At 46.8% G+C, this 19745-nt stretch overlaps 2 protein-coding genes across 3 annotated transcripts in view; one reads left to right on the plus strand and one right to left on the minus strand.

Annotated features, from left to right (window-relative positions):
• The window catches only part of LAMB3 (laminin subunit beta 3), a 48855-nt gene extending 37207 nt beyond the window's left edge, over positions 1-11648 (plus strand). For both annotated transcript variants that reach the window (XM_054026453.1, XM_054026454.1), the window contains exons 17-23: positions 781-984; positions 1844-1988; positions 4656-4863; positions 6176-6317; positions 6801-6977; positions 7966-8119; positions 9708-11648. In XM_054026453.1, coding sequence (XP_053882428.1) covers positions 781-984; positions 1844-1988; positions 4656-4863; positions 6176-6317; positions 6801-6977; positions 7966-8119; positions 9708-9841 — 1164 coding nt within the window. In that variant the 3' untranslated portion in view covers positions 9842-11648. The remainder of the gene's footprint in view (positions 1-780; positions 985-1843; positions 1989-4655; positions 4864-6175; positions 6318-6800; positions 6978-7965; positions 8120-9707) is intronic.
• Positions 10554-19745, minus strand: part of CAMK1G (calcium/calmodulin dependent protein kinase IG) — a 32795-nt gene continuing 23603 nt past the window's right edge. Inside the window, exons 6-13 of the mRNA XM_054026455.1 lie at positions 19044-19167; positions 17735-17810; positions 17117-17229; positions 16503-16581; positions 16025-16112; positions 14681-15096; positions 13983-14111; positions 10554-11215 (exon numbers count right to left, since the gene is read on the minus strand). Coding sequence (XP_053882430.1) covers positions 14021-14111; positions 14681-15096; positions 16025-16112; positions 16503-16581; positions 17117-17229; positions 17735-17810; positions 19044-19167 — 987 coding nt within the window. The 3' untranslated portion in view covers positions 10554-11215; positions 13983-14020. The remainder of the gene's footprint in view (positions 11216-13982; positions 14112-14680; positions 15097-16024; positions 16113-16502; positions 16582-17116; positions 17230-17734; positions 17811-19043; positions 19168-19745) is intronic.

Genomic DNA, 19745 nt, shown 5'->3' on the forward strand with positions numbered 1-19745 from the left:
CCCCAGGTGACATATCCCTGCCTCTGACAGGAAGGGGGTAAATGCCAGTCCCTGCACCAGTTCTGAACCCTCCCAGACTGTTCCTCTTGGCATCCTCACTGAATAGACCCCAGTGATAATGTCAGAAGGTGACTGCAATCCCAAACCTGTGGGTTGCAGGGTATCGTGGGCATCACATATAACTTGGAGACCAGGCGTGCCCTGGCCCTTTGAAGCGTATTAGCTTATTTCTAGACACCCTTGTGTTGTTGTATGGAGCTTCTTCTGTTGCTCACAGATCTGATAACTGGAGCACAGGAAACTATACCATTTTTTCCTTGCCACTGACAGCTGCCAAATAGTGAGTGCATACCTGCCTCCAAAAATATCTACTCCATCTACTGTACCCAGGTATGCTCACCCTGAGTTACATACAGCTATCTGTGCATACCCTCCACTGCTCTTTATAAACTCTTCCCCACAGAATGTATTTGCTCTGTATTGCAAGACATACCTTTCACTACGCTCCACGAACTGTTCTTGTGTGCATCTTCTGTTACACTCCTGCACTACGCTCATATGTAGCCACGCCTGCATGCACTCTCCTTTAAGCCCATGCTGAATGCTACACCAGAAATAGTCCTAAAAGAATTGTGCACCCATGGATATACGAATACACCTGTTTTCTTGTGTCTGTGTTGGAAAGTTCATCTCCGCTATGGTCTTTGTGCCATTGATGGTGAAGTAGCACCAATACCATCAGAGCCTTCTCAACAGCATGCGGCTTCTCTCTGTGTTTAGATTTGCAGTGGTGTCAGATCCAAGGCCTGCACCCCTGGGCACTGTGACGGGGAGCTGTGTCCGCAGGACAGCACAATGGAGTGCGGAACAGGCCTCAGCTGCAGAGGGATCATTCCGCTGTCACGGGGCGCAATCAGAACTGCTGAGAAGACCACCAGAGAGCTCCATGGCTTAAACACTCAGCTCCAGCAGACCATGCAGATGGTAGGTACAGGGAATGAGGAGCTCAGGGGTGTCTGCTTCCACAGGTAACGGCAAGGAGGGGCTGATTAGCATACACACTGTGCGTTCACCTGCTCCCATGATACATTGCAATGGAGGTGTCACCTTCATTAAGCAGAGAGGGGGATGGCCGGCATATTTACCCCGGCAGGGCTAGGGAGAGCTCAAATAACTCACCTCAAACTTCACCTAAACCTGAATTTCCTGGGTGGCTTGGAAATGTCAGTAGAACTTCTTTAAAAAAAATGGTGGTTTTTGTGCTTGACTCACATGTCCTGGCTCCCTCTGAAAGTGGAAGCCAAAGGTCTGAAATACCCAGGGAACAGCTCTTCTCCAGGTGTTTCCAGCACTCGGGGAAGGTCACCAGGGAGCTTGTTCTCACTGAATTTCCAGGGCAGCAATGCTAGATGGAGTGGGGGTTTGGAAAGCTTAAACTTCTCAGGCCTTTCGATGCTGCTCTAATGCTACAGATTCTCTGCACAATCATTCGTTAGGACCCAGCATATACACGTTAGCCACATTAGTCCCTTCCTACAGACTTTCATTTGAGTATCTCACAGCACTTTTCACATGCTAAGGGCAGAATTTTCCAAGGAGACTAGTGACTTAGAAGCCCAAGTCCCATTGAAAGTCTGTTTTGAAAATCCTATCTTAAATCTTTTTCCCTCAAGCCTCTCCTCCCATCTGTTGACAATGGGGCAAGCGAGGCACAGAGCGGTGAAGTGACTTGCCCAAGGTCACCCAGGGAGTTGGTTGCAGAGTCTGGACAGGGCTGGTGAGCGTTCTAGGCTGTCTTGTGTCAAGCAGAAACTGACTTTACCGGGGGCACTGTTGTTGGCAGATCAGGGCAGCAGAAACAGCTGCAAACCAAATCCAAAGCAATGCACGACGTCTCGGGGACCAAGTAAGTGTAACCAGGACCCAGATAGAAGGAGACATCCGACGCATCCAGCAATTTATCCAGCAAGTCCGCAACTTCCTGTCAGGTAAATCCAACCGTCTCCATGCATGCGAGGGCAGGACACTGAGGGGAAAGCTCTAAGGGACTCCTTAACTAAGCCCACAGCATGCCCATGCATGTCCCTTTGTGGATGGAAAACCTTAGCCACAAGAAAAGGGAGGGGTGAGAACAGGTCAGGGAATCACTCCCCCAACCCGGCTTACACCTATTCACCTGGACAAGGGCTTGTTGGCTGGTTACACTGGATGTGCCAGGTCTGAGTACAGTTAAAGAAACCATTGAAGATCTGGCCTTGTGCTTTCCGCTTAGTCTTTAAATCTCATGAGAGGATTTCTTGGTTGTATTGAGAAATGGAATCCTGGCAAAAGAGTTACATAATCACTGGGCCATTGGGATCCCCACCAGCTCTAGCTCCCTAGATGTGTTTTCTGAAGAGCAGGGGAAATAAAATAACCACAGCAGTGTGAAACCCAGGGGTTTGTCTCCCGGTACAAAATATTTGCTTTGGTTTTGATCCATGTACGTTGAACGCCTCCAAGGTTTGCTTTGTATTTAGAGCTCAAATGAAGCCCAAAACTCAGTTAAAATGGCTCAGTTTCACCTAATTCGTGTTGCAAGGAAACAATAAATTGGCCTCAGATTTACTGGAAAAAAGGCCCAGGAGCTTTCAAAAGGTTTGCAAATATTTGAGTTGCAGTCCGAGTTTCAATGAGACCTGAGAACAAGCAAGTTCTGATTGGTGTTGGGCCTTTTTGTGAACAGTTCTCTTAGTTCTAATAATATCTTGCAGTTCCCAATATCATCCTTGCATCAGTTCACAATGCACTGTCTAGGGAACCAGATGTGGTTAATATTCTTACTCTAACACTGTTAAACTGATACAACACTTTTTAAAGGGAGTGCTGCTTTTGCTTTGCCTAAGAGTGTAAATGTCACTAATGCACCGTGAGCCCCGGACAGCAGATTTGCATTCAAAAATGGACTAACTTTGATATAAGTTGAATGTAGTCAGCTCTGGTATTTGACTATATCTAGATAGGTTTGAGCCTTCAGCACCTGAAACTTAAATTAGTTCTCCCCTGGGGAGTAGAAGTACAGTCTGACCATGACCAACATCTTCAGAGTCAAGCTTTAATTGTGCCATTCACACAGAACTAGATTAACTACTGGCGGTGTAACCCTGGTGACCTCCACGGAGTTACACCGGGGACAGATTTAGCCCATTGCCTTAATGGCCTTCAAATGCCATCTGTGACGTTACCATAAGTGGCTGCAGGGAGGGCAGAAATTGCTAGACCTCAGCCTTCTGTACTGTAGAAGTTAATGAGAAATCTGGCCATGCTTCCTGCAGCTGTCCAGGAATCACTCTCCTTTTCCAAATTGGAAAAAAAACAGTTAAAAACAAATCAACTAAATTTAGCAGAGGTGAAAAGTGCTGGATTGGCAGCCCCGGGGCACCAAGAACTCCATCTGCAGAGTAGGTACAGTACAGCGGCAGCAGGGAGACACTTCCTCACATGCCTTCCACTGCCATTGTACCTCTATCCTAGCATCTGAGAGCAGAGTACGTTCTCCTTCGCCTCGATGCCGAGACAGCCTTTGAGGACCCTCAATTAGCATCAGTTATGATGGTGGCTTTTGCACAGCACTCAGACCTACACCAGCTTTCCAGAAGCACTTGCTGACCTGAAATAAACTCAAGCAAATCTTCTAGGGTGCAGATTATTAACCAGGCGAAAGAAGTTATTGTGCCCCACAACCAGTGAGATGACCTATAATTCATAAGCAGATTTTAATAACGGATCAACCTTGTGAGCATTAGCTGAATAAGAAAATCAGGTCATTCAGCACTGTCTGGTATTATAGAGATTACCAAGCTCCAGCTAATCACTAACCTAACATCCTTTGGGATGTGCACATCTCTTCTCTCTCAGATCTGTTACCTTCAGTGGTGATCTAGGAGAAGGCTTGTCCTGGAATACATGTGCTACTCAGTCTGTTGCTAGTGTCAGACTGTGCTCCACATTTAGCCTCACAGCTTTCTTTGTCAAATCAAAGGTATTGTCTTAGTACTCTGGGTGGAAGCTTGGCTGAAGTGTTTGGCAGTGTCCTCAGTTAAATATCAGCCAGTTCTTATTTTATTCCAGGCAATGGGTCAAGTTTATGCCTAGTGTTAGCTGGTGCAGCGACCTGCACTGACTTGTGCAAAGCCGAATCTGGCCCATTGTCTCTCTGCTCAACTGATCGGACTCCCCTGAGCTCAGAGGGTTCAGTTGTCAAAGAATCACCTCCTGGATTTTCTCACACAGTTGAAACCCTGCCTGCGTGGTAGGAACCACAAAGACTGACTTACAGCTGCGACACACAGAACATCTTATCTGCGTAGCGAGTGGCTCTGGCAGAAGTACTGCCTAGGGTCCCTTAGGAGGGACTGTAAAATGGGGGATACACTAATGGACTAAGTTAGTGGTAATCTGGCCGCCTGTTGGCAAACACACACAACTCCTTGAATGAGGAGGTAGTGGGAGCTAGAGGAGCTGGGAATTCGTAACCCCTGAACCTGGTGTTTACGGTCACCTGCTGCATTGCCTACCCCTGGGAATTCTGGCTCCCCGTGCTGTGCTCCCAGACCTGCCCGCACTCTATTCTTGCAGCTCTTCCTGACTTTTTTGTTTGTTTGTAAACTCTCTAGACCCAGCCACTGACCCTGCTACCATCCAGGAGGTCAGCGACTACGTGCTCTCACTCCGCCTCCCAACGGACACTGCTGCGGTCCTGAGGAAAATGACTGAGATCCGAAACCTGGCTGCTAAACTGCAGTGTCCTGAGAGCATCCTCACCCAAACAGCTGGGGATATCGCTAAGGCCAAGAGGCTCCAGCAAGAGGCTGAACAGGCAAGGTAAGCTGGGCTTTAAGCTAATGGGATGAGAGTCTATGGGCCTGACCCAGAGTCCACGGAAATGGATGGAAGTGGCCCTATATTTGCATTCCTCAAGTCCCTCCAGAAGAGAGAGACTCCCATTTCAATCCTGCTGCTCACTGTCCACGTGGCCTTCCAGCAACTCCCCCTCTCAGATTCACCACCTTTGTGCCTGAGTCACGTTACACAGCATGGTTGGGATAATGCTGCCAGACTTACTGGAACCAAATTTCACCTGACTGCTGGCCAGAACCTTAGTTAGTGTAAATCTGCATTGACTTCAGAGGAGCTATGCTGATTCATATCAGCTGGGATTCTAGCCCCATAGCTTGTGTGTCTGTACAGTATCTAGAGAAATGGGACTCCAGTCTTGACTGGTGCCTCTAGCTGATATCGCAATGCATATAATAAATCCTGCTGCTAATAACAATAGTCTGACATCCCTTCATTATAGATACTGGGGTGGGGAGATCTTTCCCTGACCAATGGGAACCTTTTTTTGCTTCTTTTGAGCTCCTATCATGAGAGATGATAGAGCTGAACAGGGATTTCCAGGGAGTCAGTAATAGGATCTCCATTATAATCGCACAGTTACTAAGGGAGAGGACAAGAGCATTAAATGGCATATTTAGTATCCTGATGAAAGTGGGGAGGCTTGTCCCTTTACAACCACCACCACCACCACCAGAGCGCCCTTGTAGACTGCAATGGGTTTATTTTATGACGACTCCGTCGTAGCAATATTCTGGAGAGAAGGTTAATGGGATAAGAGGGTAAACCCATTGAGAGCATCTGACCCCAGCTGAGCGCGATGAGTTAGGGGAGTCTGGCTTTGCGTGCAGACATTCCAGGGGAAAGTAAAAAGGCTCACTTCAAACTGGCAGCCGGTGTAACGGACGTAAAACTTTAAGCAACCAATTGGGCACTTTCTTCCCCCTTAAATAATTCATCTTTCCTCACTTGACCAATTATTAGAAGCAGTTGTGCTTCTAAAGGAGGCTTTGGTTTCTTTTCCCATCCTGCCTCCTCATCCTAGTGGTAGGAAGTACAGCACTGCTTCTCTTCTTAGAAGGCAGCATGGTCAAGTGGTTAAAGCACAGTGGCTTTAGGACTTCTGGCTTCTATTACAAGCTTTCCACATCGTCTCTTTGCAAGATGTTCCACTTGTCCAGCTTATTTCCCTCTGCCATTTTTTAACTTTTGAGCCACAAAGCAGGATCTCATACTGTGTTGTCATAATTACAACGATACATTGTTGATTTAATCATGCTTCCCTATTGCATTTTCCCAGGAACCGAGCAAACGCAGTAGAGGGCAACGTGGAAGAAGTGGTGGAGAATTTGAGACAAGCAAACGCAGTGCTCCAGGAAGCCCAGGATGCTATCAGTGGCTCCAGCTATTCCCTTCAGCTCATCCAACTCCGCATTGATGAGGTGAGTGATGTACGCTGCGTTCCTGGCATTGTAACGCTGCGTGGCCTGCACGCTGCTCCTTTGAAACTCTCCTGGAACTCCCTGCAAAGTGCCTTGCCACGGTGGGTAGGTTACTAATCACATCCTTGACCCCCGCCCATTTTCATCCTACCCTGCTGATGCAATGATGCCCCACCATGTAGAAAAGAGGCTGGATCCTAGCAAAATTGGCTTGCTGTAAAAGTCTGACTGTTTTTCTCTTTGTGTTCTCCTTGTGCCCTACCCCATCTGTCCACTTGTCTCTCTGTGAGATAGGAACTGTCTTTGTTCTGTCGAGCTGAACAAAGCCTATCATGGTGGGACCCTGGCTGGGGGCTGTACTCACTTCTGAGTCTGTATTACAGACCAATAATAAATCATAAGCGTGCCTGTGAGGATGATATATCATTAATGATGTTCTGGGAGGAGCTTTTCTTTTAAATACCAAACACCTTTGGCTTTTAGATCCAGGCTGTCCTTGTTCCAATGGAGAAGAATATGAGAGACATTACGGATCAGCTGGACAGCTTCACGGAGAGAATCCGCCAATTACGGCACAAGGCGGAGCAGAATCGGTTGCAGGCCACAGATGCTCAGCAGAGAGCAAAAGAAGCCAGTGAAGAAGCAAGGAGCGCTCAGCAGGTACGGAGGAGGTCTCGTAGGACCCTAGGAATGACTCTGCCCATAATCCTTCACTAGCTTCTTATTCTCATGCAGGAGCAAAGCCACATAAATGCAGAACATATTTGATTGGTGCAGGGAAAGTGAATTACTCTGTTTTTAGGAACATAGGAATTGTCAGACTGGTTCAGACCCAAGGTCCATCTAGTCTACTTATCTCAGCTCTGCCAATGGCCGGCACCCAATGGCTTAGAGGAAGGTGTAAGAACCCTGCAGTAGCAGAAGTAGGATAATCTGCCCCCACATTAGGTCTCATCCTGGTCTAACAATTAGTTTGATTTAAGCCCAGAAGCACGAGGTTGAATATCCTTGCCAAAAATTGTTAGCATTAACTATTGTAACTCTGCATATTCTTGTTATCCATAGACATGTCCAATCCCTTTTTGAATCTAGCTAATTTTGTGGCCTCAATGACTTCCCGAGGCAATGGGTCCCACAATTTCATTACACATGTGAGAAAGAATTTCCTTTCATCAGCTTTGACTGTCCCCTTCTTCTTGTGTTATGAAACAGGGAGAAAAGAAGTTCCTGATCTCTCTCTCTCTCTCTTCTCTAAACTATTCATTATTTGATATGCTATTATCTTGTCCCTCTTCTTCATCTCCTTTCTATAGTGAACAATGCCAAGCTTTTCAACCTCTCTTTACGTGAGAGATTTCCAGGCCCTCGATTATTCTTATTGCTCTTCTTTGAACACCTCTTTCTTCACATCTTTTTGAGATGGGGTGACCAGTACTCTACACGTTAATCCAGATGATGCTGAATTATTGGTTTCTATAAAGGCATTGGAAACCAGTATGTAAATTTATTAGGGTCTTTAATATCTCTACAGTAGTAATAATGGCCATTTATAACACACAGCTCCAATACAGTGTCTAGAGGCCATTCATCACTTGGACCTCATTTATTTGCTTGAATTCACCTGCACTACTCGTTCACTTTCCTACAGGGATTTGAACAGGTCAAACAAAAATATGCTGAGCTGAAGAGGCGGATGGGACAGAATTCAAATCTGGGAGCCCAGGGCAGCAGGATTCAAAGTATCGACATGGAGGCAAAAGCGCTCTTTGAAGAAACCTGGGCTATGATGCTCAGGATGGAAAGTAAGTAAGCTTGTGCAGGCAATCAGAGCATGATTCCAAGTGGAGAAGAGGGGCTGCTGGCTCTCACTGGTGAGAGGAATAGAAGACTGAGAGGGAGTGGTGCTGAATTAGATGGCTGAAGCCCTGTCTATATTAGGTTCCTCATCCCCCTCCCTCTACATTAATCCAAAGCCCTAGTGTACGTGTAATCCACTGGTGTAAGAAGGGGCTTGTAAACCAGCAGGGTGAATAACCCCTATGCAAACTCTGTTTGGCCAGGAATGTAATGTAATGATGTGAGTACAAATTCCCCTAATCTAGCCAAGCCCTGAATGAGTGATTCTGCTTGTAGATCCAAGAAACCTCCTCCTAAGTAAAGACCTTGGAGGACAAATGTGTTAGCCACAGAAACCCAGACAACTGGTTAAACTTAGCTCTGAATACAAAGGATTCTGCTTTGTGGTTTTCATGACAAAGGGATTGATTAATGTGCCCCCCATTTGTCACATCACTGAACCTCACAGCATGTTGCTCAGCTCCCATTGCTGCGTCTGTTGCTCCTAGATAATGTTGCAGTGCAACATTATGGGGTTGAGTAATAGAAATCTCATACCATGTTCATCCCTGGCCTCACCCGGATGAATTTGGGCCCTGCTGTGTAATTTCAGTACCTTTCCCCTCCATGCCAGCGGTGTGGGCATTTTGTGAGAGGCATGCATGGGGAACTGAGGTTGAGACTCCACCAAATCCCTTGTGGCCCATGCAGGGATCGGAACTTGCATCTGGAGAGCAAAAGCCAATGTACCAACTCCACTGTGCCACTCTGGACTAGCTTCAATAACCTGCTTCTCTATTTCATCTCATGTACGCTGATGCACCATGCACTCATTTCCATTTCCAGCGCTCGTGTCTAAGGGCCTCATTCAGTATACTTTGGGTGCCAGCCATGGGGCAGATTAAGTGCCCTGGTCAGAAGCTCGAGCCTTTCAAGCTGGTGGAGAATGGCACTGAGCCCAAGTAGTTATCAGGCCAGAGCTTTGGCACCGCTTTCAGTGATAAAGCAGTGGCTCTAGTGAACATCATTTATCAAAGGTGCTTCTCCGTGTCAGGGATTTGATCGGATGCTGCTGCTTATTGTTCGTACCAGGCACTTAATGCTGCTTGTAGATTGCTGAACTCAGCAAGGAGTCTTGACGTTGCTAAATAGGCCTGTGTGCAATTTCCCTTCCAGAACATGAGGTGCATACAGTATGGGCTTGTTTCTGCCCAGCCATTGATGTCAGCAATGGAATTTCCATTGACTTCAATGGTCACTGTCTGGAGTAGCTTTATTGGAGGGGTGGGGGGCAGGCTTTATTGGAAAGAAACATTGACTGATGTTATGTGGTGCCCTGGACAGTGGAGGAGTGGCTTTATGATGCACTTATTGATTGGGGTTGGGCATGTCCTAGGCAGGGCTAGCATGGTTGGCTGTTCTGTTGGATTCTGATAGTGCTCTCCTGACTTACGGTGAGAGGGTGTAGATTTTCAGAACGGTGATGAAGGCTTGAGGGCATAATATAATTTTCCTGGACTATCTTCCCCTAACTCCAACTGCCTCTCTCCTTAGCTATAGAAATGGAAATTCAGAAAAGCAACAATGCATTAATCGTCAAGTCAGCCAGCCTCGCAGGCCTGAAGGAGCAGGTGGAAAAGATCAACAATCATATCCATGAACGAATCACATACTACACCAGTTGCTAATCAATGAGCTGCTGGGGCTCCATCTCGCCATGTAATTGCATTGTCTGCCTTCTGTTCGAACACTGACTGGGGGACTTAGTCCCATCTCCTGGCTCGTAGAAGTTTCTTGTTCTCAAGGTCTTTGTCAATAGACCTACTGTACCTTTAGAAAATAGCTAGCATGGAGCCAAAAAGAACAAGGTCCCTTAGGGAGAATGAATGTTATGTAGCCTTGCTAAAGCCACACTGAGTGGCTCTAGGAAAGGGGGAAGATGGATCTAATGTCAGTAACTAATAAAGCCTTTTGGAAGGAGTTATTTCTGCATGAGGTTTGCCAACTTGACAGGGGATGTTTATTCATTTTAGCACCTGGATTTCACCTTTTGAATGAAAACCTCAACTCTGGCCTTTTTTAAAAAAATAACCTTTTCTGGTATATTGCATTTAGTTCTTCAAAGAAAGTCATAAGAGGGGCAGGATGAAGGCCACAGCTAAATATAAGACCATTCCCAGGAGTGGTTAACTGAGGTAAACACTAAAAGCCCTATTTACACAAATGTAAGAGCAGTGGTGCTCTAAGGTAGCGTTAAATACCACCCAGATTGACTTCGTCAGCACCTGCTTATTTTCAAACAATACTTTGCAGACAGAAGAGTGTAGGGAACAACTCTGCGCTGGCAGTGGGAATTTGTCTTGGGAGATTTAAGAGAGTACTTCCACCTCTAACCAATCGTCACTTTACAAAATAAAAGTCAGCTTTATTAAGCACAGTGTTTATTACACAATTACAGACTTGGAAACAGGGAATTCAGACCTCACTTTGATTATCATCAGGCATGTGGAGGATGGTAGCAGGCTCTCTCCTTTCACAGCTTAAAAGGAAAACTGCACACCCAAGACAGGCCATTGTTACTGGACGACTTCTTACATCTGAGCTCCAGCCTGTTGAAGTCTTAACAGAGAGGTATAGACTGTAAAAACTGCTGGGATGCCTGTGACTAAATAAACACCATATGGCTTTGCTTTAAAAGAATTATACTGTGCAGTACATTTGTTACACATTGAACAACTCCACAATATATATTAAGAACCAAGATACAGCCTTGTGCAATGATGTATGTGTCATATACATGGAAGGTGCTAGCAGAAGCCTTGTGCCCATACACCTCCCTTCTCTAAAGCAACTGCTCCATGTTCTAGTGAGCCAGATACTCTTCAAGGTTGTTGCTCTGAAGGATTACTTAAGAGTAAAAAGTGTGCAGCTCTCCAACAAATGGCCACTCTCCTTTGAGAAAATGGCTCTCCATCTGCTTCTGCCAGGATTTAGTCTCCTCTCCTCTTGCTTGTGCTATTGCTGTCTGGCTGTGAAGCGCAGAAATGAGTAAATCAGCCCTTCTGGAACAGGAGAGAGTTCAAAGTCACTATTGGAATTGTTTCAGTGGACAGTTCCTCCAGCACACATTGCTTTAACAAACAGCACCAGGGCCATCTTGGTTTCGTTAATCTGTAGTTTATAAAGGATTAATACATTGAAATAGACTCCAACAGGTTGATAACCTTCTACTGATGTGCATAAAGCCACTTATAACACATATGCTCATGTCTATCATCTATTAACCCTTTATATAAAAATTGGAACCATAATATAAGGCAGGGGTCGGCGACCTTTCAGAAGCAGTGTGCCGAGTCTTCATTTATTCACTCTAATTTAAGGTTTCGCGTGCCGGTAATACATTTTAATGTTTTTTAGAAGGTCTCTCTCTATAAGTCTATATATTATATAACTAAACTATTGTTGTATTGTAAAATAAACAAGGTTTTCAAAATGTTTAAGAAGCTTCATTTAAAATGAAATTAAAATGTTGATCTTATGCCACCAGCCCGCTCCGCCCGCTGCTGGTCTGGGGTTCTGTTCAACTAGGCCTGCTGCGGGCTGAGCGAGGCCTGCGGCCAGGACCCTGGTGGGAAGGATCCGGCAGCCAGAACCCCAGACCAGCAGCGGGCTGTGTGGGGCCGGCGGCCAGGACCCCAGACCGGCAGTGGACTGAGCGGCTCAGCTCACTGCCACTCAGGGGTTCCATCCACCGGCTTCTGACAGCCAGGATCCTGGCTCCCAGATCCACTTAGCCCGCTGCCAGTCTGGGGTCCTGGCCCTCCCCACATACAGTGGGTACCTACCTTTTCCCTGGTTCTGGCCATTCTCTTCCTCTCTCTGCACTGAGCTGAGGGTGGCAGTGCACTGAGCACAGGGCTGGGGGTGAAGGGTCGGGCCAGGAGCTAAAATGAGGGAGGGGGCTCAGGGTTGGGGCAGGAGGTTCGGGTGTGGGGCACTTACCTGGGCAGCTCCCATTTGATACGAGGGGTGCAGATGGGAATGTGGGGGGGTGCAGGAGCTCCCGTTTGGTGCTCTGGGTGGGGATGTGGTATGGGGGGGCTGGGGATGTGTGGGGGTGCCAGAGTCAGGGCTAGGGTTGTGGGGGTGGGATGAAGTAGTCAAGCAGAGGGCTGGGTGTGTATGAGGGAGGTACAGGGCCCAGGGCAAGGGTCTGGGGTGTGTGCGGGGCTCAGGGTGGAGGGAAGGGTGTGTATGTGGGGGGGGGTCAGGGCTCAGGGGAGAGGGCTGGGTGACTGCCGCCCTAAGAACTCCCAACCCCCGAGCTCCTTGTCCCCTGACCACCCCCTCCAGAGACCCCCCACCCTAACTGCCCCCCCCCGGGACCCTCCTTGCTCTCTGTCCCCTGACTGCCCTGACCCCTATCCACCCCCCGACAGACCCCGGGACTCCCATGCCCCATCCAACCCCCCCCTGCTCCCTGACTGCCCCCATGCCCACCCCTTATCCAGCCCCCCCCAGTCCCGGACCCCTTACCATGAGGCTCCACACAGAGCCTGATAAGCTGCCCCGCGGGAGCGCGCAGCCCCTACCCCCAGAGCGCTGCGCGCGTGGCGACAGAGCTCCAGGGGAGGGGAGAAGGCGCGGGAGGGGCCAGCAGCTTGCTGTGCTCCGGCCCAGGAGCGCGGACCCCGCGGCTTGCAGTGCCGGGAGAGTGGGGTCATTTGCCCACCCCGTGCGCACGGCTATGCTTCTGCTCCCTGCCCCCGCGGGGGGAGCGGAGGGCAGAGGAGAGCGGGCCGGGCTGGGCAGGATTTTTAATGGCACACTGGAGTCCCGGCAGGCTCCAGCGTGCCATTAAAAATCGGCTCGCGTGCCGTCTTTGGCACACGTGCCATAGGTTGCCGACCCCTGATATAAAGCAAGACTGACTTCTCAACATCTACTTGGGAGGAGAACTGAGCTAACATTCTTACCTTTGTTTGGGGAATATTTTCCTTCAAGTAATGTCTAATGGTAATACTTCTTAGCGCTTACTTACAGTAGTGCAAATGTCTGCTTAACTAATCCATAATTCATCTCATCTGCAGTCCTGAAAGCCACTTCCACACTCACACAGACATTCCTAAAGCCTCTGGTACGTGATCTCTTTTAATCAAGAGCAGAGCTTTGGGTAGCAGTGCAGGTTTCCCTATGCTGCGGGGTCACTGTGCCTCAGACCTGACTTGGGTGGATCCCAGCTAAGGATGGGAAAGTAGTTCAGGTTCCATGGCCCAATCAGTCCTGGATGTCTGCTGAGAATGCCAAAGGAGCCAGTTAGTGCTGACCATGCTAGTGGTTTGTGTGATGTGGACACTTGCCTCCTCTGTGCTGGACTGACGCCTTCAAATCACATTTTATACAGGCTACCGCAGAGCAGTCATGTGGCAACAGCTTACGGTCACTACTGACATTAGCCATAGGCTACTTATCCCATGTCACAGACCTGGCCACTGTGTAGTTGCTCTGATTTAATAACGCCCAATTGCGTATAGTTCAGAATGGCAGGCCTATGTGCTACCTCTCTTCTACAGAATAGAACCTAGAGGGGCCCTATTCTCATGCAACAGGATGCGAGCAATTCCCCATGGAAACCAATCTGGCCCCTGGATTCACAGAATTGGTCTAAACAGAAGTTGAAAGATGCTTCAATTTGTCAGACTCTTGCTGCCAAGACATCCATCAGCTATGATTACAACCAAAACAAACTTATTCCACCCAGAAAACTCTATAAGCCAGACTTTTTGCTTCATTTTATAGCAATAATCCTATTGATCTTGGTGCACTTACCGTTAAAGATGTGTTGGCTCAAATGGATGACTTGCCAATCACATGACCAAACACACACCAGTTTGCCCAGTGCCACGGTATGAATTGTTATTGGTTTTCATGGGTACGATAACCTCTGATTTGAAGTGACTGGTTTGGGGGGAGAGGGGTGAAAAGAGAAAAATGCAAAAAAAGTGAAGAGCAAAATCTAGGTCCATTCTTCCATTGAGCAGAAATAACTATTTTTTTAAATATTAACAGTGGGCCAGCTACTCAGATGGTATAGCTATGATTAATGCCAGCTGAAGAGCAGGACCAGTATTTTTAGCAACTGCAAAAAAAAAAAAAATAAAAAAAAAAAAAATCATAGGCCCTTCCAAATTATGGAAAGGCACCAGATTGAGGATGCTGGGGAGTGAAGTCCTCTGGTACATCAGTACATTGCAAGCTCTGCCATGTCACCTGGCCAATGTGTCTCAACCTGATGCCCCAGGCTCCCCTCCAAGGGAGTGGGAGGGGGGTTTGGCTGGCCACACCTATACAGCCACTGCAAATTTCCATCTGTCCTTTTCCCCTCCCCTCTTTCCCACCTACACCTGGTGCTTGGAACGGAATGCATCCAGCAGGTTTCCACAAAGCCCAGTGCCACTTGGTTGCAGGGACTGTGCTGTGAAGATAAACCTGGGTCAGTATTTAGAATGGACAAGGTGGCTACCTACTGGTTTTTGGCAGCTTTTTTAAGTAGCGCTGACTCCGAACAGAAGATGGTCTTCACCTTCTCATGCCCCTCAGAGGCTGAACTGCAACCGCAAGAAGTTAGAGTTGGAGGGCTCTGATTGTCCGGCAGGATCAAGCACTTGTCGACTGGGAGTGACCCATTAACCAAGTGATCTAGTGACTTGCTCTGTGTCATCCGGGTGTTTTGGTCAAGCTGGCTGGGAGGAATTTGACATGCTAACATGGGGATTAGCATCTTCTTGTCTTGAGTGGGTACCTCTTGGCTGGTGACCATAGGGCTGTTGAGTCTGGATACTTCTGACACTTGTATGACAGGGAGGCCCGTGTCAGCCTGTGCATGGCAGTTCATGTGAAGTTTCTTCATGTGACGCACAACAGCTGCAGCATTGAAGGCTTGCTGAGCAAGAGGAGACATAAAACAACCATGACGATCTCCCAAGCTGCAAAGCTACCTGGATGCTGCAGTGTCAATGGAGGATATCTCCTGAATAGTGATTTACTGCAGTTGCATTGCCCAGTGCCATGCTGCTCTGATGGGCCAAGTTCAACCCTGGCATAAGCAAAGGCAGGAGAGAATTTCACCCACCCCCTTTTTGATAAGTCAGCTGTGGAATTTACTTGTTGCTTACAGACTGGTCAGAGCTGCAAGATTTAGCTCAAAACTGAACCCTATCCTAGATTATCAGGGTTGGAAGAGACATCAGGAGGTCATCTAGTCAATCCCCTGCTCAAAGCAGGACCAATCCTCAACTAAATCATCCCAGGCAGGGCTTTGTCAAGCCTGACCTTAAAAACCTCTAAGGAAGGAGATTCCACCACCTCCCTAGGGAACCCATTCCAGTGTTTCACTTCACTTTGTTGAACAAAGTAACTAAGAACTTTGGAAGAGGCTGTTCTTGCAGCATTGCCAACCTCACTGCAACCAGGAAGCAGTGCCAATCTCGCACGATTAGCTGACAGGAAGGACAGGTGTGTGGGTAAGACAAGAAACCTGGGTTCAATTCCCACAGGCAAGTCAGTTGCTTGGTGCCTCAGTTCCCCAGGTGTAATATGGGACTGTAATCCATCCTCTTCCCACCCTTTGTGTGTGGGGTTGTGTTTGCATTAAGTTCAGCACTACAGAGGGGCTCTAATTTCAGTTGAGACCTCTTGGTCCTACCATAATATAAATAATGATCATGTAAGATGTCCAAACTGAGTTCTGGGGAAGGGGTCCAATTTGTGGGTGCTTATTCATGGTATTGAAGGTGTGCTCTTGGCTAGATGGCAGCAACTGGCATTTGCGCTGGAAATGGTTCTAGAGCTCCCAATGGCAAACAACCTACCCTCCATTTGCTCTTTGCAAAGTTTTTCTGGATCTGAGCACTGACAGATGGGTATATGTCCCGGTGAAGGGCTGTATTTCCATCAATCCTGCAGATGGGGAGAGAAGAAACAGGCTTGTAGGCAGATGGCATTTGAGAGGCATTCCATATTCTGGAGGCTGCTAACTGCTTTGCACATTCAATCAAGAGTAATTAAACCCAAAGGAAAAACAGCAACAAAACATAATACAAACACACACACTTCAGAGTTGAGAAAATATCAGTGGGATTGTTTCCCCTCCATCTTAAAGGTGAACTGTGCACAAATAACCTCACAAAAAAGGACAGACAGAACATTCCAAGTCAGATTGCAAAGAAAATACTAGAGAATAGTAACACATCACCATTCTGTAGGCTACAGATAGCCCTCTAGTACTAAAATGCTGAGACTGGCAATGTTAGGTGCACATGCACACGGTAGGAGACCTGTTCCTCTCACCAGGGGTGCCTCAGGGCTCTCTCACAGGTGAACCTCTCATTTGGATCCTTCTCCAGTAAGTGAGCGATGAAATCCTTGGCTGTTTGTGAGAAACAGAGATAGAATCATGTTTTAGCACATACAGGAAGTAGTCCTAAAGCTGACACAACAAATGCTGGCAGATAAAACGTGCTGCTTAAGTGTTAAGTGTTCCATGTCTAAACTCACAGTATTGTAACACCGTCCCAAAGGTAAAATGGACACGTGCTCCATGGAGAGAACATGGCCCCTTAAGCAATGTAACTGAAGATGGGTCAAGTTTTATTGCTAAAATGTAGCGATTATCAGAGTGGATCAGACCTGTGGCCTACCCACTGCAGTATCCCATCTCTGACTCTGGCCAGTACAAAGATGCTTCAGAGGAAGGTGCATGGAAACCCTTAACTGTGGCCAGGAAGCAAAGGGAATAACTTGCTGTGGAAAGTGTGAGGATGTGATTCACTTAACTCCCCTTCACTTGCACTCCCTTGTAGATTTCAGCCTATCCAAGATCAGGAGAATTCTGGATTGCCGATGTTGTATGCCTGAGAGGGGACAGGGTGCTAATAATGTGCTTCCCAGTGCGTGAGATTTACCTGACTCAGAGATATCATCCCAAAATGGAGACTCAAACTCATAGTAGCCTTCTTTAATCTTTTCAAACAGTTTGGATTCTGTCTCTTCGTAGAAGGGAGGGTATCCACACAGCCTGGAGCAGAACAGGAAGAAGTGGATTAGCTCCTCTCTCCACGCACACAAGCTTTTTTAAATTCTACCAGGATCAGCTGGTGTGTATCCCAGGGATAAATGAAGAATAGAGGACGATGCTGTATGTATCCTCACCATACAGCACGGTTTGGGTGAAACAATTCAGAAAAAGGTTAAAAGCTTCGGTGCAGCAATGTCAGGACAAAGCCACAGCTGGTGTGCAGCTAATGGGATGCAGCTGAACCTAGAAACAGAGGGGATGCTGAGTGATAGTTATGGTACTGAAGGAATAGTGCAGGGGGTGGGCTCTATAGTGAATTGGACTGCGGTCTTTATTACACTGAGTTTCACTGCCTTTCACCTTGGGAACAAATGGGGGCTCCTAAGCTGGTGGCGTGTCACACTCATTTTGCACAAGCATATGTGGGGGTCACACAAAGGGCCACACCACTGAAGAATCCTGAGCATGTGTCAAAAAAGCAAGGGTGCTGTTGGCTTGTACTCACAAGATATAGGTAATGACTCCTATAGACCAGCAATCTACAGCTTTGCTATATGGCTTCTGTGCTAGGACCTCTGGAGCTACAGGAAATCAAAAGCAAGTCAAAGTTATAGGCAATATAAACCATTTCAGGATAGTGAATGATTTGACATAAAAAAAAATGGCTTCTCATCGACCTGGTTTGTGAGGCTTTCATACTGGAGAGGGAGTTAGTGTCTGTTGTGTGTACGAACAGTTCTGTGCATTTGCCACCCACCAAATCCCAAGCAGCAGAAAGGGGACTGACTCAGATTTTAGGACCAGAAAGAACATGATGATAATCTAGTCTGACCTGCATAACAAAGGCCAGAGAACCTCGCTCAGTAATGTGTGCATCAAGCCTATAACCTCTGGTTGAGCTATCGGCCTCTTCTTTTTAGAAAAGCATTGAGTGTTGATTTATAGACTTGAAGTGATTGAGAATCCACCATGTAAACTCTCAATGGTTATTCCCCTCACTGTTAATTTTTTTTTTTATCTTATGGTCTGAATTTGTCTAGCTTCAGCTTCCAACCTTTGGATCTCAGTTCCTGTGTGTTTCAAAGAGCCAGGTTCTCTGTTTTACCTTTTATACTTGGTTGTTCTTACAGAACTTTATAGCCTCAAAATGCTGTTTGGACATTAATTAGTTCTAGCATCCCTTGTGATATATGGGTCATTATACTAATTGTTTTTATTGTGATTTTCAATTTATGGACTGGGGTCCAGAGCCTAGAATGGGCTCCCTACTGTTACATTTTAGACATATGAAATAAATACATTTTACAGATGGGCAACATACAAAGGAAGGCTGATTGACTGGCACAAGGCCAGAGTGCAATTTGGAGATGGGTTAGAACGCTGGAATGCTGGAGATCTCAAGCCATTAGGTCAAGCTGTCTCAGACATGTTCTGCTAACCAGACAAGGGAATGTCCCAAAAAACTACTTCTTACAGGCCAAATCCTGAAATCCTTACTCAAGCAAAACTTCCATTGCTTTCAATTTTTAAATTAGAAAATGAATTCTTGAATAACTTCAAGATTAGGATGAAAATTTTTAAAAAAAGTTTATTTTGCACACTTTCTTTTCTCTTTTAAGCCTTCTGAGATTTTGCCATCCTTAAAAAACATGTCCCTAATCTGATTCTTCTGTAGCCTACACAGTGTATTTATTATTAGCATGTTACTAATATGCATAAGCATGTTATTTTGTGGCTTTCTTCTGGAAAGTGCCTTATGTGGGCCTGTGTCATGTAGGTCATCAGTGAGAGTCCATCCTTTCCCCCTTGCTCACCAACATATCCTGGAGTCCCACAAGCGGTGGACATGATGCCATTCTGCTCCATTTTAGACAAGCCGAAGTCTGTGATCATGATTTTGGAGTTTTCTTCAGGAGTCAGGTAAAGCAGATTTTCAGGCTGTCAGTAAGAAATGGTCAGAATTTAAATGCTGCACTGACAAAGAGGGACAACTACAATCAACAAATGATAGGTTCATTTGCGCTTCTGTTCATGCACAAATAAAAATAATGGTGGCCAGGGATATAATGGTCACTCTCTAAAACTACATCAGTAAAATGATGAATACATTCCTAGGCTCTCCCCACCATGCCTGTTGTCTGCTCTACCAACTAGTTTCCTCTTATATTGGTTTTGTTTTAGGTAGGAAGGATGCTCTAGTGGGTAGGGCACTGGGCTGGGACTTGAGACCCAAGTTAATTTCCTAGCTCTGACGCCACACAGCCTGTGAGTGACCCTGGGCAAGTCATTTCATCTACCCTGTGCTTCACTTGCCTTTCTGTAAGGGTGGGTAATACCTCCCTATTGCACAGGGCTGTTGAAGATAAAAACCCATCAGTGAGAGCAAGGCATTCAGATACTGCAGAGATGAGCATCAGATAAGCACCCTTCTAGAACCTAGACTGTCAACTCCCTGGGGCCTGGGCTGTTTTGCACTACATGTGTGGGGCCCCTGGACCCTACTGTAGTACAGATAG

This window comes from Malaclemys terrapin, chromosome 4 (genome assembly GCF_027887155.1).
Source record: "Malaclemys terrapin pileata isolate rMalTer1 chromosome 4, rMalTer1.hap1, whole genome shotgun sequence".
In the NCBI taxonomy this organism is placed as follows: domain Eukaryota; kingdom Metazoa; phylum Chordata; order Testudines; family Emydidae; genus Malaclemys; species Malaclemys terrapin.